The sequence below is a fragment of the Poecile atricapillus genome, chromosome 3, assembly GCF_030490865.1.
Source record: "Poecile atricapillus isolate bPoeAtr1 chromosome 3, bPoeAtr1.hap1, whole genome shotgun sequence".
Lineage (NCBI taxonomy): Eukaryota > Metazoa > Chordata > Aves > Passeriformes > Paridae > Poecile > Poecile atricapillus.
Genome location: NC_081251.1, coordinates 26,735,645 through 26,760,573, shown reverse-complemented (window position 1 = coordinate 26,760,573; position 24,929 = coordinate 26,735,645). Strand labels below are relative to the sequence as shown.

Below are 24,929 nucleotides of genomic sequence, written 5' to 3'. Positions count from 1 at the left end.
CAGGCTACTCACAGTTCTACTGTCATGGTAATGCCTAAGATGACAAAAACTAAGGAAATGCAATCTGCTTAAAATTAAACACTCTTACAAAGACACAAATGATGAGTCTTAAAAATAAAAGGACTTTTTTTAAAAAATAAAACCACATGGAACTAAATTTGAGCATCCCTTCAATCAGGTAATCCTCAGCAACCAGGAACAGCAAACCTCTTATTAATTCTTTTAGTAGGCCACAATGATGCGGTTACTATAGCTGTACAGTACATGAATTTTCATGTATTTGTTTTTCAAATATGATACAATGACTCAAAGCTCAGAAGGTCTTCTTAGATACAAACAAAAGCTTAAAAAAACCCCTCAGGTGCCAAAGGTAATTGTTCCATATTTCACTCTGATGTATGGAGTTCTAGAGCACAGGCACTAAAAATTACTATTAAAATTTTCTCTCACATAAGCTAATCACAAATATCTTCAATTTGACATTAAAAAAACCAAAAAGTAGGCTAGCAAGTAGAGCAGCAACAAAAAATACTTCACTATTAAAACCCAGTAAGTGTAATAAAAGAATTCTTATTCTTGGACTGATAGCTCATTAGTGAAACCAAACGGTCTTTTTCAGCTCACTTACTGTGTAGAATAATGTTTTGCCACAGAGCGACATTATCAATTTCATAAGCAATCTCATTATTATTTTCAAAGGCAATTTCAGATATGCCCACATGGAAATTCTGTGGGGTTCTTTCATGTTCTTCTTTCTCGCCTCCCCACCAACTACTTAATTACTATTACACGAAAGAAATCTCACTGCAGTGATCACACAAAGTGAAAAAAATCTCTGTATCTCTACTATTAGAATTGGACCTGTACCAGATGGAAGTCACATGTAAATAACTATTTGTTTTTTTTGGTTGATGGTGATCCTTCCACTTAAGAGGTCTCTGGAAAGAAGGAAATGACAACTTGGAACACAGATATCTAAATTCTGTCTATGAAAAAAAAGTCAAGTTTAAAGTGCATAATTAAACAGCATAGTAAGAATTACACATTAATCAAAATATGTACTCATAAAATAAAACATTTCTATTCAAACTTTTGGGCCAAACTAGTTTCTAATGCTCTGTTTAAATGACAAAAAAAAAAGTGTATGAGTGCAAAGGAAATTAACTGGATGTATAACATACAGACTTGTATTGCAAGACTAGGACTTTGTTTTGGCAGGAACAGCCTGAAACATTTGGTGGAAAGAAAAAAATTATCTTCCAAGACCAGTAATAAATTCCTAAGACACACTGCCACACACACCTGTTCCCATGTGGCTTTTTGCAAAAGCCACACTGCTTGCTGGGCACCCAAATATGTTTGCTTTCGCTAGCTGAGCTATGTTCCAAGCCCTCTTTTTTAACAGTTGAAATGTTATCTGGAATGAACAAGGGAGGTTCATCAAGTGAAAGACTTTTGCTGCTTCTTCTCTGGCGAGGTTGGAGATTCTTATCATTTCTTTTTGACTTGTTTTTTTCTTTATCATCCTCCTTCAGATGTTCTACAACAGAGGGATCTTTAGTCTCTGCCTCTTCCTTTGTGGAGCTATTTGCTTTTAGTCCAGTTGCAAGTTGGTGTTTGCTGGATTGCTTTTGAGCAGGATGTGAAACATGGCCTGACAAGTGGTGGGTATCTTTAGAACAGCTTTGATGAGTAGGAGATTTCTCACTTGCTTTTTGAGCTGATGACTTCTGGGCTTGCCCAGAAGCCTGGACCCGGGGTATTTTCTTCAGCTTTGTGTTGGTCTGTTTTTTTACAGTCACTCCTGGAACGCCACTTTTTGCCTTCAAACCCAGATCAGATTGTTTCTTCCTAATTTTAACTGGGTTACTTGGATGCTGATGACTCTCTTGCTCATCTGCATTTCGCTTCAGACTTGCTGAAGAGGGACTGTGAAGGCTCGAAACAGCCACACCAGCTCTTGTTCTTGACCGTGTCACTTCTTGTTGCACTGTACCTGATTTCTGTCGCGTACCTGCAGCCAGATTTTGTTTATTCTGTACTACAGATTTACTATGCCGAGGCCTAATGTTCTTTTCACATTTTGTTGAAATACCAATTTGCTTCTCATCATCCTGAAATTTTGATGCCTCTGAACCTTCTGCTTTTGTACTGCTCATCTGCTGCTGTACATTTTGGCTTGATTGGTCAACAACAGTGCTTTCTAAAATGCTGTTTCCTGGGTCAACAGAAGTAAACTCTTTGCTTTTCAAGTCTTTACTATCACAGTCTGTACTGTCCAATAGTTTCTCAGATGGAGTTTCAGTTTTCTCCATTTCCTTGTCATCACCTCCAGCTTCTGTTACACATTCCTTTATTGACATAGTATTTTCATCAAGAGTTTCCACATTGTGGGAACCTGAACTGCAATCAACCCCGTCTTCCACAGAGCTGGACAAATTTGAATGGGTCACACAAATTTCATCTGTATTCATGCAAGCACTAGATGAATCATTATCTTTTCCAGTTATTTCAATTTGATTATGTTCTTCTTCTTTCTTCTCTGATTCCTCTGTTTTATTATCAGTTTTTTCTTCTGAAGAATTTTCTAAGCCCATTGAATCAATCACATCACTTGCTTGATTTTTAATGGGAATCATTTCAGTATCTGCAGATACTGAACAAACTGACTCCGCATTCCCAGAGTCAGTCTTCATTGCAACTTCTATTTCCTTTGTTTCCTCAGGAGAAGGGGAACAGGGTTCTGTTACATTAGCACAACTTAACTCTTGGGATGTCTCTTCAACTTTTGACTGCTCAGGGGTTTCAGATTTTATTTCTTTCACATCCTCAGGACCAGGCAGGCATTTTGTATTATTTTGGGATGCTGTTACTGCTGCTGCTGTTCCTTCCACCTGTCCTGATCGCCTTGTACTACGTCTAACCTCCCTAGACTGCTCTGTTTTCAAGTGTGCAGCAACATCCACCTCTTTAACTGGACTTCTCTCTTGTTTCTGTCCATTTTTTGGAGCAGATCCACTTTTTACAGATGATTTCTTGGTATTAGGAGGAGGAGCAACATTCGAACGCTTGGCTAGCGTGCTCTGCCGCAGACTCCGTACTGGTTCTAGGAAGGGAAAAAGAAATCTCTTAGCTATTCTGCTTCCTTCTTTTCACAACTACAAGATTTACCTAGAATAAAAGTGACTTACCCCAATTTAGCTTACTGGATACAAAGAGAACTTAAACTTAGTTGTTTACTAAACTTAAAAACTTCCCCAAAACCAAATTACTTGCATTTCAATTTTACACTGACATAGTTTGGATGTAAAATCCCACTATTCTAAAGGCTATGGAATTTCTGAGTAGTACATACAGAACACAAATGATGATAGAAACACAATCAAAACTAACTCTACTTTTTTACCTCTTAGCCTTTTCTCCTCAAACAAAAATTGCACAAGCTAAATTGTGATTAGAAATATAACTAAAGTTTAAAATCTTTTAGAGAACAATCTACAAATCTGAGATCCAGGCACATTCTCACCTGATGATAACTTTTGTATTTTCTAAACAAATAACCATTCCAGTGCCTTTCTAAACAGCATAATCACCAGCTTTGTGCCACAGGCTCTTATTTAAATTCTGATCTCCATATTAAGTAATTTTATCTTTTTAACTCAACCTGCTCTATAGGGGAAAAAAACAGAGCAGTAAATAACTACAGTTCAACACGTTAGAAACCCTGTAACTATTATTGTTTGTTATAAATTATAGTTTATTATTATACTATTATATTTTATTATAAATTAGCTAACAAAGAATTTAAATATTTAAATAAGATATTAAGTAACTTGAGATATTTTGATTAAACACTTTCTGACTGCAATCACTATAACCTAATTTAAAATTAAAAGAGAATAAGTAAATAAAAATAGAATCAAAACTTTAATTGGAAATAGAGACATGTTAACCTAATATTCCAATGCTGTTTTGCACCGCCATCATGCTTTTGTTGGTGAAGAACTACATTATTAACCTTACGTAGGTAAAAGGATCAAAATCTCAAAAATTAGTTTAATGACCATAAGCAAGACACTAAATATTTATAAAAGAGGAATTCTAATTGACTCATACCCTATGGATGCCAGCTTCTAGCTGCAGTGTATAATAAAGGAAGCTTCTATATTGGAATTCAAACAACCAAGTTGAATTTATAAATGTTGGAGATGGATTTTAAACATTTGATTTACTTCAAATGTGCAAACACAGAATTATGATCACCTTGTGCCATTAAACGTGGTGATTTCCTCGGTGATGTGACTGATGCTTCCTCAGCACGGCTTCTCAAATTCCTATTAGGTACAGCAAGCTCATCGTCATCAATGGTGTCATTACCACTCTCTTTAACTCCTTCTTCATCCATAGTATCATCAAGACCAATAACTGGAAAAAACAAACAAGAAAGAGCCTAAAACTTAAAATGATCACCAAGTGTTGCAGCTATAATGCTGAGCAAGACAGGGGAAGAGACATTAAAAAATAAATAAATTTTCCATCTAAAATCAAACAAAAGAGGAAAAATATGAAAAAATGAAGGACAGAAAATTCCCATGTGAGACAGTTTCAGTGCAGAAGAACCTATCACCCACAGCTTAAAACTTCTGTAGATAGTCCCCATAGTGTTTTTGTGGAGTCACATTTTTATTGGGGTTTTTTGCCACAGAAAGGTCCCCAGTCTTATGAGGATCAGCTGCCCCTCACTGTCCCTCCCCACCTAAGAAAAAGTGAAGAAAGGTAAACAGCATAAAGAGCTGATCCAGAAGTGTAGAGTGTAAAAATCACAGTTTTCTCACAGGACAGCATTTTAAAACTCTGAGCCCCACCCATATCACATATCTCCATCTGTAATGGCTTTCTGGAAGAGCTTTAAGTGCAGCAAGCACTTAACCTCCCAGGACAAGGAATTGTCTTTGGTGAACTCCTCTCCTCCACTAACCTGAGAAAGATTCCAGAGGTTGCTCCTGAAAACAGGTTTCCTAAGAGGCAGTCAGGTCATTACACCAGCCATTCTCCTCAATTGCTCTAATTTTGGTTCTTGCAGTGGTAGTCTCTCCTATTTAAAGATCCTATGTGTGATTAATGAATTCTGGTCCCCATGGGATGCAAAATTTGTGATATCAAGCCAAGTGACTTTACAAAATATGTAGAAAGGTCTAACAAATAAAAGAGAGGCTCCAAACAATCAAGTATGTCTGTTTTTCACTATTAAAGACACCGTCCTTGAAGCATTTTAAGATAAACTCACATGACATACATAAGATATCTAAAAATTTCTAAGAAATGCTTACTTAAAAATGATATAAATTAACTTATTATTGTGATATTGATCACAGAAGTCAAAAAAACCAAGAAGTTAAATCAAAAATTGTTAGAATTTTTAGACCAGCTCAGAAAATCTCTCAACTCCTTGTCCTTCTCAAGTCTGATATTACTGCAACTTAAAAAAAACAATGCCCTTGTGAAGACACTACAATAACAAGAATACTTTTAAAATAACAAAAATTGGAAACCGTAAAACACTGCTGAATCCAAAGACTGATGGTAACCAAGTCTATCAATCTGCAATCACCTGCCATGAAGAATTAAAAAAATAAAGTAACCAAGCAACACATTAGAAGTTCAAATATTAGAAAGTTTTTTTATCAGTCTCTTAAGGAAGGCTGATCATAGCACCAGGCAATCAGCATTCTGAACCTCTGTAATCAGATGGCTGCCAGGAGCTGAAAGCTATGAGTTTCTTAAGCTAACAATTTATGGTCATTCATTTTATTTTAACCATAACTATTAGTTACTGCATAGTACACATCAATTACAAGGAAAAGTGTTTGTGGAAATTCCTGCCCACCTCCACTCTCCAATCCACAGAGCCACCTTTACATCTGTGTATGTTTACAAACATACAGATATCGCACACAAGGTGCATGAGGCTGATAAACTTGGTCTTACTCCACTCAAGTGTGTTCCTTAATCACTTATTTGCTACAAGCCACATACTGGGCACATTGGCAAAAAAATGACACTGTAACTGCCCTATTAGCCAGTATCTTCCCAGTCAATATTTAATACTGGCCCATTGTCTAAGATGGAAACCTGAATGAGACGGACCCTCCCCCTAAATGCAGCTGCCCATTCTCGTGTTCTCAAAGGTTATATCCTGCCAGCAGCTCTGCTTTGGTATTTGTGTTTTACTGGCTTTTGGGAAGAGTCTGTGACAAAACTTCTCCACTTCTGTTCCTTATGTATAGAACTAAATTACTAAGCTATTGAAGACAACATGAAAAATAAAGACTACTAGGACAGCTTCTGAAATAACTCTGGAGCACATTAAAGGGCTGACATTAGTCTTGGGCTTTAAAATGTTCTCGGTCAAGTTAAGGAATTTATACACCCTCCTGTATTAATAACAAAAGACACATTCAGTCTATTATTGACAGTTTGAAATATTAGAATTACAGTATTTTCATACTTACAAGAAAGACTCTGTGCTGTAGGTTTAATTTTACAGAGGAACTGAAGCACAGAATCTTGCTAATTTCAAACCTGAGCTACAACTCAGCTAGTAATGACAGCCTCATGAGGCCCCTGATGAGGAGCATTCCACACAGACCCTGCTGGGAAGAGAAAAACTGACAGAACAGCAATAGATACAAAAAGGACTAGGAAAGTAAATTATGAAGGAGAAGTGGAGGCAAAGAAATAACCCTAGGAAAGGTAAACCAACAAAAGCAAAAGAAAGAACAAAGAAGTAGAGATGATCTTAGTAACAAGTATCTCAAGATTATCTCAGCAATAAGTACAGAATTGAGAAAAATGAAATAGGAAAAAAAAAGGAATAAATAAAGAAAAAACTTATCTGAATAGGAGGAGTTGCACACCAGTGTACAACTGAACAGACTGCAAATAAGAAAATTATGTGTCACATTCAACATATTCATACCGGAAAAGGCACTAGGGACCTTCATCTTACTTCATCTTATTTTGAGTTTCTCCATTACTTGTAAAGTATCTAAATTTCCAAACTTCTGGACTATACTACTGATTCATGTTTATATATGTTATACCATAATAGAACATAGAGGAAAAACAGTCTATTTGCAAATTTCAAGCAACATTTTCCCAATGCTAAAACAAAAGCATGACTATTTTTTAATTCTTTAGCAATGTGAAACTGAAGAAAACAAGTCTTACTTTCTGGTGAAAGAGCAAGTAAGGAGAAGAAAACACCCCTAAATACATCAGCAAAAATGATGACATTTATAAATCTTTACTTTTATTAACATAAATTTTCAGCCAGAACTAAGACAGAAAGACTCAGGTTTTTGACACACTGACCAAGGTAAATATCTTTTGACACACTAAGGTAAATATCAAGTGTAGAAATAAATTTCTTTTCTGTAGATGTTAGCCCTGAATTTCTTTTGCTTAGGTAACCACACCAAACAGAACATCGCTGCTGTTCCAGCTTTACACTGCTGTAAAATGCTATGTCCAGCTGAATCACACTAACAGCAGGAATGTGCAAATCCACAGCAGATTCCATATAAGCATCACAGATTATATGGAAATGGTTGAATATTTTAAAATTTCTATGTTATACATTAATAACTACATAAAGACGTAACATTATGCTTCAATGAAAATAGTTATAGTCTAAAGCAGTAACTACCATGTCTAGGTAAGCCTTCAGAAGAGCTAATAAACTCCAGTGAAGCAACCAAACATAGAGAGATAGTAATATTTTGTCAGTAAGTCTCAAGATCAAAAATAAGGATGGTATACTTTCTATGAAAAACCTTTTTTCTACTGACATTTGTGATGCATATGTTAAAGAAACAAGATTAGAAATACTTTCTGTTAAAAGAAGATATATTTTCAAGAGAAATTACGTGACTGATGACATAACTTAAGGAAACATCAAACTCCAACTGTTTTACAAGTTCCCCTGTAGCCCACTGAACTGAGAATTTGCCTGCAAGTTGGGTTGACTGACCAGTGCAAGAAAAGAATCACAGTAAGTAACATGAAATATTAACTGAACATTTGCTCCCATTCCCCATTAATGTCTGTGTTGTAGAGAGGTAATTGTATAGTCTTTAGAATAAAGACATATGAAAATCAACTAGGATTAATAAACTTAATACAGCATGTATCTTGACAGAGGACTGCATACCCATATTATTAAAAAGATGGAGCTACATCACAAGCCTCCTGAATTGTAGCTCTTTAGTAACACAAGCCTGTTACATTGGAAATAAGAAACAGAAAAACACAAATTTCAACAGAGTAAAAACACCACACCAAATCAAGCCCTTTAATGTAAATTAATTAATTTATTTAAGAAGGGATTCTTCATGTATTTACCAATCAGAGAGCTAATCTAAATTGCTTTGCAAATCTTAGTACAGACACAACCTCTCTCTACACATGAAACTGATCCAAAGGCATAAATAAATACTTCAGAAGGACCTAAGCTGGCGAATACAGGGAGTTTGCCACCTACAAACAGAAAAACAGTTGCAAAATAGATATTCTCCAGGTTCTCAGTACCAATACAGTAAATTTAAATTTTATACAGACAAGTTACTACCTTAGTCATAAAACACTGTGTAGCTGTTCCTATGGACAGCTTGGAAGAAGGAAAGCATAAGAGGTAAGAAAACTGAGAGAAACAACTGTAGACCAAATTTTGAAATCTCAAAGCTACATTCAAAATTACTTCATATGTAGGAGGAAAAATACATGCACATTTGGCTTTGGTGAAAAGAGCCTGAAATGCCTAACACAGCCAGATACCACACCAGCCAAAGAAAAGCATTATTTGTAGTTAAAAAATTGGTTTGGCTTCAAAGATTCAGTAGGCAATCATGATTTTAGCAGAGGTAATGCTGCTTTTAACAATACTCATGAAAACACAGACTAAAACTAGAAAAAGCAGACTGCACTCGAGGGAAACATTTTCCCAGCAGCAAACCTGAGGGACAGGGAAGAAAAAAGGCAATTAAAAAGATGTCCTCAACACATTTTGTTGCTCTTACAGCATCAATCCTCTTCATCATTTATGCTAAGTACCCGCTTCAATAAACATACCCATAAACTAAATTAGTTAAAAGCTTGATTTTAATATGAAATCTAAAAATGTCTCCAGATGATATGCATTTAAAATTCCATTCCCTGTATTATAACAAATCAAACTACCCCAGTAAATGACATTCTGAAAAGTTACAGAGTTCGTGATAGCTAAGAATTACCAATTTAGTCCAAATGCTAAGTTATTTAGCTCACTGGCATTTGACCAGTATCACCTGCTATGCTCACAGGTGGATAAGCTTCCAGCATGTCTTCCAGCAAGAACAGAACAAAACATAAATTACTAGGGTACCATTCAAAGTTGAAATAAGTGTGTTGCTCTTAAAAGATTCTGTCATATTCTAAACTTCAGAATTTCTACTTATCAATGAATTGCTCAATAAGGTAAAAAAATCAACACAACCTCAAAAAGCATGCTTCCACACCCACTCACACCACTTAAATATTTAAGATGGCCAAGAGCTGTTCTACACAATATAATTTTTACATTGGTCATGCACAGCTTGTAAGAACAGCCACCTGATAAAATTGATGAAAAGAAGCAGAGAGGCACCTAAAACATGAATTGGGACACTTCTGACTGCTTCAAGAATTTGCATTTCATTTATTTCTCAAAAGTTTCATTTTGTCAAATTCTGTCCTTTAACTGGCAAGGAGAGCAGTTATATCAATTTCTATTATCAACACATGGTCTTTCTGCTTATACCTACTTCAGGACATGAAGAGCCCTCCATAACTTCTAAGCTCCTGTGAGCTGTAGTGAATAAGATGTAGTGAATAGTTTGTACCTTGATTCACAGAGGTAACAGAACTTCTAAACTGTGCTGTAGGACCAGCATTCTCCTCAGTCTAGCTCCATAAACCAGCAACCTAACTACATCTTTAAAGTTTAGCAGTCACCCTTCACATACATATTCTAAAAGGATTTCAGCAAAATTTGACGTCTACCCTATCAAGTTTGTGAGAGTCATAGGCTTACGTTTACCTTTGCTCAAAGCCATAACCAGGATCACTCACAAAGAATCTTGTTCTCTTCTCTAAATACGTAATTATTCAATCAAAGCTAAAAAGGTAACCCCATTCATTCTATTACTCTAACCCCGTTCTGTTACTCAGTGGCAATTATAGAGCAGGTTCGGCAAGTTTGGTCTGTTCTGTCTTTGGTCTCTGCTGGTCTTTGTCTGACCAACAGCGTCATCTAACTAAAGAAATTATCTAAACCCAGCAATCTGGATTGAGGCCAAGAGATAAACATAAATCTGCTTTATTGGTACTGATATAGCTCTGCCTGTCAATAGATAGGCATCAAACATCCATTGTCATAGTCCTTCTATTTGTCATGTACCAGTACTGCTGACTGAGACTCTTGGTACCAGAAAGACATGGACCTGGTGAAGTGAGTCCACAGGAGGCCACAAAAATGACTGGAGGGCTGGAGCGCGTGTCTGTTGAAAAAAGGCTGGGACAGCTGGGGTTGTTTGGCCTGGAAAATAAGTAGACACCTCATTGCAGCCTTTTAATACTTAAAAGGGGCTTATAAGAAAAATGTGAACAGACTTTTTAGTATGGCCTATAGCAACAGGACAAGGGTAATGATTTTAAACTGAAAGAGGGTAGCTTCAGATTGGATGTAAGGAAGAACTCTTTCATTATGAGAGTGGTGAAACACTGGAAGAGGTTGCCCAGAGAGGTGGTAGATGCCCCATCCCTGAAAATCTTCAAGGTCAGGTTGAACAGGGCTCTGAGCAACCTGATCTAGTTGAACATGTCCATTGCAGAGGGGCTGGACTAGATGACCTTTAGAGGTCATCCCTTGCATACCACATCATTCTCTGATTCTATGCTACTGCTCTCCCCAGGAGATGTAGTTATAATTCAACTTACAAAACCTGCGTTTTCTGGATAGATGTCTCTATATGTTTCTTATAGGCATGCACTAGAACTGTTTAAAAGACATACAATCAATTGCTACCAGTATCCATCACACACAGTCAGGTAACAGGTAACTCACCATAAAAAGAGCTTAGTATTGACAAAAAGCTTCGTTCTTGATGAATGACGTGCAGTGTAAACCCTAAACCTCACCTAAATATGTTGATGAGTAACAACTTTGGATCAGGCCAGTAAAAACTCCCAACAAAAACTGATGTCCAGGAAGCAGTAAGAAAAAGAGCAGAAAACAAACCCACACTCAAAACCAACTTAAGAGCAAGAAAGAATGGGGTTCTGAAAACGAAAACATATGATCTCCAAAATAAAGCAGAGAAAACATCACAATCTTGAGAAACTAGGCATGTGGGTAAGAAGCAGGCCTGAATCAAGCCCTTCTCATATACTCCTGTTCACATAAGAAATTTCACACTTACACGGTTGGGTTGAAGGCATATAAAGATAGCATCTTGTTTGTGCATAGGTTTTCTACTCCTGAATGCAGTTCACATCTGCTTTCAAAGAAGTATTAGTGAGCCATGCCTTCTGCTCCTCCAGTTTATCTAGAAGATATGATTACTGTTTTAGCTACAACACCTGTCCTCAGTTTAAGTATTACTACCTTTATCTCTTCAGCTTGCTCACAGCAATCAAATAAGCTGTAGCATGAAATCTGCAGCACTTCTAAAGTTCTACAAAACAGAATACATTCCAGTTATTCAAGAAGCATCAAACAAGATAAATCTGTCCTTTGCTGGTCCTGTGAATTAATTTCCATGAGCACTTTGCTCCTTTTCTTAAACTGTTTAATAGTCTAGGCATGGGTTATGCAAAATACAGAATATATTTAAACAAGTTTTGTCAGGAGAGTTATGCTTTTTTACTTTTCAGATAAATTGAAGTTGGTGAACAGATAAGCTTCCACCTAAACTGAGAAAAATAGCTTTTGCATGGCTTGATTCATATGAAGGGTACTACCATCTTGAATAACCACATTCTTACCAGCAGACTACATCAGCGGTGTTAGATCACCAACAGCATCAGACAAATAAAATAAATCACAACTATATGTACTTCCAAGGAAAAAAGACAAGCAAAGAAACTGTACTTCAAACTGCTCATTATTCTTAACTAAAAAATTGTAAATACATACTGCAGTCCTACCATGTCAGAATACGGACAGTTCTTATCAAGTCCTACATTGAACAAGCAACAACAAGAACATTTCATGTTCCTTCAGACACCTACATTAACTCCAAATTCCACATTTTAATTTCTTTACTGAAATGTAGCTCTATTGGTGCTTTCAGTTTTAAAAACAAAACATTAAATTCATAAACTCAGCGTAAATCAAATCAGCTTTGAATGCCTTAGTCTTTTCTGACAGCCTGAAATAGTAGCTGCCAAGTAAATGTATTTGCTCACTTATTTTTAAGGACCTTGAAACTAATTGTGATTATTTAAGTACTAATAGTATTAATTATTGCACTACTTTCAGGAGAAATACATGCCAGTAAGCACCTGAAAGTTTCTCTGTACCTTCCAAAATATCCAGCTGTACCCTATGAGTCAATTAAAAAATTTGAAATGCAGTACAGGTTTACTGGAGGATGCACAGGATGCGATATAACAAAAGAGTTTGCAAGAGAGGTGGAATGTGGTTTAGTTTTGTACATTATATGGCCTTATGCATATTAAGAGGGATACAATTTTTGTTTGGCAGGTTACAGACAAAAATGTGTAAGAATATAGACTACTGCAAGAGGAAACAAAAGCATTAACGATGGCCTCAAAAATGTTCTTCTGAAGTAGGAAAAAAACACCAAATATCTTGTTTTGGCTTGATAGCTTTTTCATTGCCTTAATCAACATAAACTTTGATTTACAGTTTTCCATGATGTAATGCCACCTAATTCAGTGAAGGTGAAAATTTAGTCTTAGTAACAGTAAAAGGTCCCCAGTTCCTTATGATAAGGAAATCATAAAGATTTTCAGAAACAGTTCATAAAACTTGCTCAAAAAAAAATTAAACATTGATATAATAATGTAACTGCAATCTATAACACTTCTCAATAATGAAACTAAAAAATAATGTTTTTTAAACTTCCAAACAAAGAACACTCCTAAGAATAGAGTGTATTTTTGTCTCTTGCATGAAATTCAGTGTAATTATGCAATAAATTCTGAGATTATTTTTATTTAAAAGTTTGCTCTAAATTGATTCCAAAACAGGTATTCCAATCAATAAAAAAAATAATTTTATTATGATTCCAGGGTCTTGAAGCCCACCAAAGCAAAATATCCAGAATCCAGAATCAGCTGAGTAACAGACAACCTAGCACTAACACAGTAACACTGAGGTCAGAGCTGTAATTCGTACAACTCTCCTGCTCCTACTGCTAATCCAGAAATACAGTATTTTTTTAAGCCAACCAGTGATTTCAGTGATCAGGCACAGTATCTACACTATACAAATCTTGACTTTCATTCAGAGCAATTGACAGACAAAGCCTAGGCTATTTCTGGTCCACAGAAGGATCTTTCCTCTATTGTTACACTACAAAATTAAAAAGACCTGCACATAGTTTACATGCCAGGCATGTATGAAGTGCATCAAAAAAGGGCAGCAAGGCGACAGAAATCCCAACTTATTATTTCTATGTTATGAAAAAGGGCTGGTACTAGAGTGAAACTGTATTTTAAACTGTAATCTTAAAAAATTGTAAGATTTACCTGTAGAACAAGGCATCTGGAAATTGGGGTCATTGCTATCCAAAACAGGCAAACAGAACTGGGCACTTGCAGATCCTAGCATAGGATCCTTATCGCTGAGCATGTTCTTCAGCGAATCCTCTAAGACATTTTGACTTGTACTAAAATCCTCACAGACTTCATTCTCCAGGTTGGATTCTAGAAATAGGGCATCATCTAAGTGTTCAGTAGGAATTAAATGGTTAAATGTATCAACTATATCCATGAAGACTCCTGTGTGTCTTTCAGCCCTATAGAAAGACAAGAAAAATACCATAAGAAAATAAGCTACAAATTGTAAAACACCTAAGACACCAGCAAACTTTTTAGCTGTTGTGTTTTATAAAGAATGCTTAAGGTACTTCAGAATTATAAAAAATAATTTAAAAGCTGCTTATGGCTTAGTATGGCCCACTGCGTAACTAAAAATCAATTCCCTAATTATTGTTAAAAGAAGTTCCATGCTAATCTCCTCTATCAGCATCCGAGTGCTGACACTTCTACAGAGTGTCTATATAACAAAGATAACTAAACAACTCCTTTCTAAAATTTGTTTAAACCTTAGCCAACCCAAGGGGGTAGGACACCAGAGGAGGAGGATATCAAGAGCAAGTGCACCTGGAGATAGCAGCACTGTGAGCATAACCCTTCTTTTTTTTAAATGTAAAAATGTGAGGTCAGCTTCCACTAACATCAATGGAGCTGAGAAGATTCCAGAGCCTGCCATACTACTAATATGCACTACTGAGAAGAACTGTATTTCTGTTCAAAGAGCAACTAATAAGTACTTCAAGGTTTTATTGCTATAATTTTTCACCAGTCAATACAATCACATAAATTTTATATGAAAATCTGACCTCAATGAAGTACATGAGAATTCTGAGCTGGCATCAAAAGGAGGAGCCTTTTGAAACTACAATTTTGAAGAATTTTAGGTGAACTTCTAGAAGTTTCCCTAAGGAAGTGTAAATAAAGATGGCAACTGCATCTTAGAAGGAATTCTTTATTTTCTAGGTCTTCTTTGCAATGCAGCAGAAGTGTAACTACGGAAACAGAGACTTAACTAATAAGTATGTATAATAAACAACAAAATGGAAAAAAGTCAGCAAAACACTTCTTTGGAAGTTTTGCTTTCACATATACTCGAAGTGGAGAAAGATAACTATAATAATAAATATGACCAGACAGATAAGGAAAATGGAGCACTGCAGTACTGCCTGGCTTAATTTGGCATACAGGATAGTCTGAAAGGCCAGTTTTTGGCACACAAAGCTGTTAAAGCCTTGGGAAACAGCAAAAGGACACAAATATTTTCCTGCTCCTTCCTTCATCATCCTGCTCCCACATGAGACAATTATTTTTTTTTTGAATGAACACACTAATTAAAGGAAAATGACAAGTGAGAATTGGAGTTTGCAGTGCTTGAATTACTTTCTAGATGGCTATTCCAGCAACCTGCCACTAAATAAATCCAGTACTTACTCATGCTCAACAGGACATTAAGTGTGCTTCCTTAGACATTAATGGGGCATTTGTTTTAGCAATCAACTGGGAATATCCTAGCCAGATATATGTAAGGGCTCTGCTATCATTTCAACCCTATTTATGCCATTATTTTGTTTCACAAATTTACAAAAACTACAGAACAGATGTTTCATTTTGTTTGGGTGGGGTTTCTTAGGGCTTTGTTTCTTGAGTTTCTTTTGTTTTGTTGCTTTTCTTTTTTTGTATTTTTTTTGGTTGGTTTTTTTTGTGGGTTTTTGTTGTTGTTGTTGTTGGTTTGGTTTGGTTTTTTTTGTGGGGTTTTGTTGGATTTTGGGTTGTTGGGGTTTTATTATCAAACAGCAAGTCTTTCTTCCATATCCCGTAGGGCAGCTCAGAAGAAAGCAATAGCCAGGGGTATGGCACAGTGCCTCTGCAGAGCATAGTATCTTTCCAATTTCTACACTAACCACAAAAAAGCAGTCTAATACACAAGATCCTACTGACCAAGCAGCCAGAAGAAAGGAAAGCTTGACCAAATCACATGCATTTAGTAAAGAGGTATGAGACTTCAGCAGCAAGTCATAACTTGAAAGCTCACTCACCAAAAAAATGGACTGCTTTTATCAAGTAATGCAGTGCATCTACATATACATCATATCAACTAGCACCTATAGCAGCCAACACTGTTTCTGAAATTACAAATCTGACAACAAATGAAGAAACAAACTATTGGAATAAGTACTACACCGCACTGTATAATCAGTATAATCAGTTTTTATTATTGTACCAAGTAGTTACAACAGTTGGATACTACATAGGATAAACTACCAGAGATGCAGTGGCTCCAAGTAAGAAAATAAATTACAAATGCCCCAATACAGTACTTTAAAGCACCTTCCAGTAATGACAGGCTTTTTTCATGTTAGCATCACATGAGCACAAGAGTAACAGCCACAGGATAAAATTATGATGAACCCTGACATTAACAGGTGTCAATGACACTGCAATAGAACACCTACACATTGTGAGAATGCAAGAAATCTTTTGCATCCAACATCAGAAAGTGGCAGAGGCTTTGAAAACACTTACAATAGCATATCCCAAGCTTTTTTCGGCATAGGAGAATATTTGTATATTTGTTACTCAACTATTGTTGTGCCCAAAGCAGTGATGACCACTTCATAAAAAGTTAAGAAGAAAAGCTTGAGAAGAATATTAGCTCTTGCTACAAAAATCCCTCCTGACAGAAATTAACTCTGTCTTTAGTGATGTGATGAAGAAAAATATTACCTACACTTTTGTAAGACTACCATACAGCCATTCAGAACACTAAAAGCACTGGGAACTGTTAAAGCAACTCTACATGCAGTGGCCACAGACTCCTTCAATGAGCCCTCAGTAGCTAGTAGGGTAAATTCAAGAGGAATTTTACTGAAAGCTTTATTTCTGGAGCATAAGTCTATGATCAAGTATAATTTCTACCCAAATTCTGCATCAAAAAAGTCAGGGGCTTGCATAAAAATACTACTACCACAAAATTTAATCTTAAATAATTTGTTCTACCGTTTTTAGAACAGAAAGTTTATGCCAGCAAAACATATCAAATCAAAATTTTGCTTTACCCAGTTCAAAAAACCACTCTGCGATTCTTTTTGCAATTTGTACAAGCTATTTAAAAATTATTTCTAACATTACTAGATTAACTACCATAAGAAGTGTAGAATCTCTGGGACTGAGGATGAAAGATAAACTTCTTTAGCTAGACAGCTGTTAGAAACAGTTGCTGCAAGAAAAAAAAAAATCTTTCCCTGCACAATGCCTTAAGTGTATGAATTTCGAATGGCTTATTTTGCATTTGAAACACTTTGAACATCAGGAAAAATAGCCAGAGGTACAGGTAAAATCACAGTTATGATTTTTATGCTCACTTATTTCCAAAGATAATCCTAACCCCTCAAAGGAAGAATTCATTACTCCACTGGAACACAGCTGTGTCCTCCACTTGAACCCTAGTGGCCAGTGCCTCGGCAAGGCTCCCAGCAGATGCGCACATACCAAGCGTACTCCCATCGCACAGTAATTCACAAGCGCTTTCCCAATGGGTAGCTAATCAGAAGCAATAGAATATGAAAAGTACTATGCAGGCAAAACCAGTGAGGAGTGCTCATAAATGAGGCAAAGGAGCAAGTCCCAGCCAGGCTCAGTGAAACTTCTCCCACCCCACTGGCTCCTGGAGCATCAGGGCATGTACTGAGACTGTTACAGCACAGCAGCATCCTGTGGGTATGTCTAGATGAAAGAAGAGCTCACCATCAAGAAAATATTGAAATAGAGAGAGCATTCTCCTCAGTTCACTAAATATATTTCTCTTACACTTTTGAAAATTTTGTTTTGATCCGCCTCTCCACTGCAGAAACAGAAGCAACAAATACAGAAGTAACATTGCAACAACTACAAAGTAACTCACCATCTAGGTCATTAAGTGATCCAACACTACAAACAACCCTGTTAGAAAGCACTACTGTCAAATATAACGCCCAGAATTTTCCCCACATTATAAAATTATATTAATTATAATATTTATAATATTATATTAATAATATAAAACACATTATAAATGTGTTTACTGTAAAATTTCTTCATGCTCTCAACATTGTTTCCTTTTACAGTTTGAGTCTTTTAGTAAAAAAAAAAAATTCTTCCACTGCTGAATTACTTTATTAAGCCATGTATGCTATAATATTGCCTCCAATCCCAACGAATGTGGTATGCAATAAACATGCTGTAGGATCTGCCACAGCAGATTTTTATGTTCTCCCCATTTACCATATTTTCATTACATCTTCCACAGTTCTATATGACTTTCTAAAATTAAAAGGTAAATAGCCAGAATGATCACTTGCTGAGAAAAGAAACTGAGATCTCAAACAAGCGTATCCTTCCTAACTAATCTTGGAAGGGAAGAAAGACTAGAAACTGGACAAGAAATATTGTACATCTTGAAAGCTTTTTCACTGCTTAGTTTATCTATGAAAGAGGCAAAGAATTACTTCAGTTCCTGTTGTATTATTTTCTTAATCACAACAGAGAAAAGTATTTTAGTGGAGATACCAAACTTCATCTGCATGTTTCTATGATCTTATCTAAAATGTATCTCAGGCAGGGGCGATCACTATTTGTATTTACCACCAAGCACTCCGCTTGTTTCTTAGCTGGTGGCCAGTCCAAGCATACTGTTGACTGAATTTTAAATAGTCTCCCTTAAACATCAGCATGTGAAAGTGTTTCATTTTTCAACTACATATTTGGATATATGTTAGATACATTTGTCTGGTTTTTTTTTTTTCTTTATTTTCCTTTACACTCATCTTGTTAATTTCTTACACTACTCCCACATCATTTATTTTACTAAGCAAATATTAGGTTGCCATGTAATTAGTATCTTTCCTTCCCTCTCTGCCCAGGGGGTGAATTTAATAGATCAGTTTACTTTTTTAAGTTGACTTTCATATTTTAGCTTATATTTTAAAGTTCGTAATATAAAATAGAAACTTCTGTATGTTTAATGATTGTCAATTTAAAAATAAATCTGTTCTATGAAAGTCCTCAGCAGGTGGACTTCAAAAAAATAAAACATTTCTACAAATGAATTTAACCTAAAAACAATTGTTTCCTATAAGGAACAAAAAGAGGCAAAAATCTGAGGGAACTTAACAAAGGAAAAAAATCCCCAACCTAATGCTTATTTAGGATATTCAAAATCCTAGATGTTGAATAGCCTATCTACTTTATTGACCTGCCTGAATAAGTGAGTCTGAAACTGCTGAAGATAGCACAGCAATGCTACAATTCCTTCCATTTCACTGAAGTACCTTTCTGAATAGTGTCTGTCACTTCCAATTCACTGAATCTGTCTAGTGCTTTTAGAAGCTTTTGTACATCTAGTTATTGACTGGACTATGTGGGAGACACTGCAATGTTCAAAATACAAGACTTGGTCTCTGGATCTTGTGCTTATGCACACCAAACGGCCAACAGAAAGCACTAGTTGTAACTGTAACAAACTCCATTAAAAAGATCCATATTATATTTATTTCTTCAAGTAGTAAACTCTGGTAGGAGAATAAACAAAAGGAACAAGTTATTTGGATGACTATCACCTTAGATGTCAAAACAAATGGGAGAAGCTGACCCAGCACTATTACAGGAGAATAAGTAACTGACAAAAACTTTTCATTAAAAGAGAAGAATCACATCTTAATTGGCACGCAATTAGGTAATAGCACAAACAGCTTAAAAAATAAAAATCCCCTGCTCATGCTGTGTGGCAACTACTGTCCCTAAAAGGGCCACTCAATGTATGAAATGTCTACCTTTTTTCATTGGAGCTGTGATGTCAGACCACCCCACGGGCTCACTTATACCTTGACATTTAAAACCCACCTACCAATGTTACTTCAAAAGCCTGATGCAGGTTTCACTGCCATTCTCCTCCTTCCTCCTACAAAAACTTTAAAGTTTCAGCTCGCAAGTACCTGATTGAAAATTAACGCTAAGTTGCCATGTATCCATGTCGCCATGCTTTAAGCACTAGAAGCTACATGCATTATGTTCATGGATACTACAGCACCAAAAGCCAGAAGAGAAACACACATCTTCTGTAGCGAGAGATTTTATCCAATAGCATTCACAATCCAAATACATCATGGGATTAAAGAGAAAATCAATAGTAGACAGTGCATCAGAGGAAGTGTCAGTAAGAAGATATCAACTTGACAACTTTTTGGTGAGTTTACAACTCTCACACCAATGCACCTTCTACTCTGGTTCATATTGGCTCAAATCCCATCATCTAGGGCAGTCTTCAAAAATTAAATTAACTCACAAAAATATTTTTGTGAACAAGAAATGTGATTTACAAGCACATGAACCGACATCTAGCTACAAAAACATGTTTGGAACTGTTAAAAGAAGATTTCAGTGTCCCTTCTCAAAAAATGCAGATACAACACTCGTATAGAATATGGTTTACTGAGCTCTAGTCTTTAAGCTTCATCAAATTAGACCTTCCTCATTTACTTACCTCCCATAAACCAGGACACTGGCAAAAACCTGCCTAACAGGAACCAAATAAACTAAATAGGTTTATTTGAATCATCAATATTGCTGTAAAGGAGGGCCAGGTACACTCACTGACAAACTTGTATGCCAAAACATCAACCCATTAGGTATCCATATGCCAACTGTTCCCTTATGTAAATCCCCTACTTATTATTTATTAATTTAATACCTCATTTAAAATTTAAGATCCAGCTTTTAGTGGCATCAAAACAAAGCCCTGCTAAAGACCAAAAAACAAGAAATGTAAATCTGAGCATTTTGTTAATTGTCAAGAAGCTCTTCTACACTATTTCTGTGTTTACCTCACTCTGAAGTCTTCAGACACCAACTGACACAAACCTCTTGCTACTAAAATCTCAACAGACATGATAAATAATAATCAACACCCAAAATCTATCTAGATTCTAAAGTTATGTGCCACTCCCCTCAATGACAGAGCAGATATCTTACTACTTGCTATCATGGTATTTAAGAGAGCAGACAGCTCAAGATACTTGCTTTATTAAACCTTCGCTATTCAAAACTCATTCACCAGCCATAACTGTACATCAGTGTGTACCTCAGTGAATATAAAGGAAAAGTAAATTTAAAACAAAGGATTAGAAGACAAAGAAATGCAGAAATAGAGAAACATTTTCTTAACCATACAATATCAAATTGTATCATTTAAAATCATCTTAACAGTTATGTTCTGAGCAGTATAAGCTCTCCTAAAAAAACACCTCTCACCCGCACTTTATAGCTCGAAGAGGCACACAATGCTGCACTAAAACTGGCGTTATGTCAAAAAATATCTTCACAGTGTGAAATGCGGAGTATGTAAATGTAAAATGCAAAGTTTTTACACTGTGAAACATTAAGTACTCTGTTTTTCTTTTCTGGACTGTCATACTGTAAATGCACACATGCGCCTACAATAAATACTCCTGAATACCACAAAAAATTAGGCATAACCAAAGATCACACATAATTTTATTAATCTCTCCATTACTGTATATACTTTGGGAGTTCGTAAGCTCACTACCAAGAGACATTTCACTGAAAAGAAAAATATGAGGAGAGATTATAATTCCATCACTCCTGCTATTCTCTTGAACTCTTCCACCATCAGTTTTCTCAACATTTGTTTCAAGTATTTTCAGCTGGAACAGAGTATAAAATGCTAAACTGTGTAAGAGGTTACACTGATTATTTGTCAGTCACCCAAGAGAATATTTTCATTTGTAATACCTTTTGAATTTGTCAGTGTCTCTCTCATAATGATTCATTTGGAAACACCTATTAGAATTAGGGTTTGCTTGTTGAGATTTTTATTAGCAATAGTTAAAAGCTTAATGGCTAAGCCTTGTGAAATTTTTCATAGAAATATGCCATCCATCATGTAGCTATATTGACACCACGCAGGAGGATGCAACAAGCTGTCTGTACTTTTCACTTTCTGCTTCTATAAAATGAACTCTCATACCCAAATTCAGTGAACTTTATCATTGGTACTTCATAGTATTACCTTCCAAATATGGCCTTACCATAAAAAAAGTCTTCTAAATTAATATGGCTCCCCCCTTAAAGCTTGGATTTAACAATATTCAAGTTGATCAGAAAAAATTAATGGAAAAATTAGAATAACAACCAAAAATATTAATCAGCTCAACTCTTAGTACAACACAAGTGATAGAGATATTTAAGAGAGAGGTTGCAGAAATACAGTAGGTAAGAATTTTTAGAGTTTCTGTTTTCCTTAAAGCACCTTACCACTGTGTTGAATTACTTCAGCTAACTGTGTTGAATTAAATCCAGCCAACATGGTTTGTAGTTTGTAGGTGCCCTTTCAGTTTAAAAATGTAAAACCCTCTTAGGTTGCAATGCAAGATGTAACCAAAAATGTAATCTATTACCAGCTGTTTAAACCAGTTGTGGCAGTGTTCTTTATCTCTTCCATGACCCATCCTCCCTCCAGGGGGATATCTTCTGTTAATGGGCCACTGAGTCTCACTGCATGACTGATAAAATTCCATCATCCCATTGGGAGATGCTGCACCCAGGGGGAGGAGCCAAGCATTCCCACCTGGATATAATCTGGGACTTAGAACACTGCAGTCAAACTTTATCCACTGGATTCTCAGAGGACAACCAGACTGTTCTACATCACCACAGAACCTGCAGAGGAAAACTACACCATTCTACTGGATCTTTACTTCAACAGAGCCACATCTGTCACTCCAGGACTGCAGTCACCACTTAATCAGACTGCTCCAACACCCTGACCAACAGGGTGTCAGGTTATATTCTGTCAGTGGTTTTTGTACTACTGCATTTTATTTTAATTTTCCTATTAAGTTGTAGGTTTTTTTATTTACACATATTAGTAAAGAACTGTTATTCCTACTCCCATAACTTTGCCTACAAGCCCCTTAATTTCAAAATTATAATAATTCAGAGAGAGGGGATTTACATTTTCCTTTTCAAGGAAGCCTCCTGCCTTCCTTGGCAGGCACCTATCTTTTCAAACCAACACAAAAACTGAACGACTGAGTAACAGGCAACAATAACTGAAAAAAAATGTTGGTGTTCAGAACTCCGTATTTAGATGCACAATCTTTAAAGATACTATAGAAATTAAAAGCAGAAACTAATTGATACAGAAAAAAGATGAGTTTCATTGCAAGATATGCACTAAGTAAACACCAGTGGAATTATTCCAAGAAATATAAAAACCCACGTTTTCAAGGGCTCCCTTACATTGTGTCCCAAACCATAACAGATTAATTTATTAAGCAAAACCATGAATTAATGGTGTTAAAGAGATGCCATATGTTTACCAACATTACATTTAATCCTAAAATATTTCTGCTACTTAGTGATGCTAGCATTCATTTTGATAAAAGCAAATATACAAAAATTACATAATGAACTAACAACTACATAAAAGACACCACGACTACAATTTGTGTGGTATAGCTCCTGTCATCCCCCATTCCTGTCTTTCCTCATCAGGTTTTTACGCTTCATTCTGTAGACTATTTTTACTAACTTAAAGAATGCCACAGCGTTCTTCATCCAAACACTCCCCACACGGCTCTAACAGGTCTCCCTTGTGCACACCAAACAGAAAGAACATTCGCATCACATGAACGACAGCTCTTCTAGAGCCTGAGAGTCGTTATTTGCATTCCGGTAGCAAGCAATAAACGCAGTCTCAGAAAGAGCACCTCATCCCAGATTAGGATCTGGAAATACCACCAGGCCACTGAATCCCACAGCATTGCTGATGACCACATTTTCTCCCGCACTTCCTGCAGCGGGTACTATACACAGGAGTTGAACACAGAAATTGTTGGTGATGCTAAATTTAAGAGAACGGGAGGAGGCGCCCGGAACAGGTCAGGCCAAAGAGCAAGAACAGCAGGGTGTAAATTGATAATTGTTTCTCTGGTTTGTATGGGACAACAAGGCATCGACGGCTCGACGAGTGAGAAGAAAAAGCATCGAGTAGAAGGATCAAAATGTAGCAACTGCAGGGCAGGGAAGGCTGTGTGGAAGTGCTCTCAGAAGCAACACGACTCCGGGCAAGGAGTCTGCGGCAGGGTCCCGCACGGACACGGGGCGGGAGCGGCCGCCGCAGGCAGCGAGGCCGGGGCCAGAGCGCCATGTCAGGTGGCCGGGCGAGGAGCCCGGGCCCGGCCGGTCCGGGCCCGCGGGTCGCAGCCTCCACAACAACCGCGCCGGCGCCGCGGGGCCGCACCCGGGCAGAGCGGGGCGGCCGGGGAGCGCCCCCGGGGCCCGCGGCCGGACCGCAGGTCGCCTGCGCACAAGAGCCAGTGGCGGCGCCGCCTCCGCGCACAGCCCGTAATGCGGCCCCGCGGTGGAAGCAGCCGCGTCCCGCCGGGCCGTCCCTCGCCACCCGGCCGGGCCTGGCCAGCACAGGCCGCGGCTCTGCCGCCGCAGGCCCGGCCCGGCCCTGCCCGGCCCGGAGAAGGCTGGGGGAGGCCGCGCAGCGCAGCGGGGTTCTCTACCCCCGCTCCTGCCCTGGTCGCTGCCGCCGCCCGCAGTAACTCACCCGCTCCGCCGCCCAGCGCTGCCCCGCTACCGCGGGGGAAGGGACGCGGCGGCCGCGCCAAAGAGAGGGAGGGCGGCGCGCGCAGCTCCGCGGGGGCGCGCGCGCACGGGCCGCCCCCGCCCAGGTGGTCGCGCCCGGCTCGGCCCGGCCCGGTGGCGGCCGCGTGCCCGCTGCCCCGCCGGTGCGCGCCCCCGCGGCGTCCGGCGCGCCGGGCCCGGCCGCTCACGTGACGGCGCAGTTGGAGGGACGGGATGGGGGCGGGCGGGGGCGCGCGCGCTGCGCAGGCGCCGGACGGGAGGGGCCGGGGGCGGGGCAGAACCGGGGGACCGCGGGCCGGGCCGGGAGTGAGCTGGGCCGGGAGTGAGCTGCGCCGGTCGCCCCGGCCCGGCGAGGTCCCCTCAGCGGAACCAGCCCTCGTGGCTGAGCCGAGGTGTCCTGGGTATCCTCGCGGGGGCCG

The 24,929-nt window shown here is 38.0% G+C and overlaps 1 protein-coding gene across 6 annotated transcripts in view; it reads right to left on the bottom strand.

Moving 5' to 3' along the window:
• PHF3 (PHD finger protein 3) overlaps nt 1-24,671 on the bottom strand; it is a 50,901-nt gene extending 26,230 nt beyond the window's left edge. The window contains exons 1-4 of one of the 6 annotated variants that reach the window (XM_058836452.1): nt 24,473-24,671; nt 13,792-14,060; nt 4,264-4,425; nt 1,303-3,106 (exon numbers count right to left, since the gene is read on the bottom strand). In XM_058836452.1, coding sequence (XP_058692435.1) covers nt 1,303-3,106; nt 4,264-4,425; nt 13,792-14,035 — 2,210 coding nt within the window. In that variant the 5' untranslated portion in view covers nt 14,036-14,060; nt 24,473-24,671. Of the gene's footprint in view, nt 1-1,302; nt 3,107-4,263; nt 4,426-4,978; nt 5,096-6,512; nt 6,651-13,791; nt 14,061-24,472 lie in introns of those variants that run through there. The other 5 variants (XM_058836453.1, XM_058836456.1, XM_058836455.1 and 2 more) reach the window with 5 other exon arrangements.
• Nucleotides 24,672-24,929: the final 258 nt, after the last annotated feature.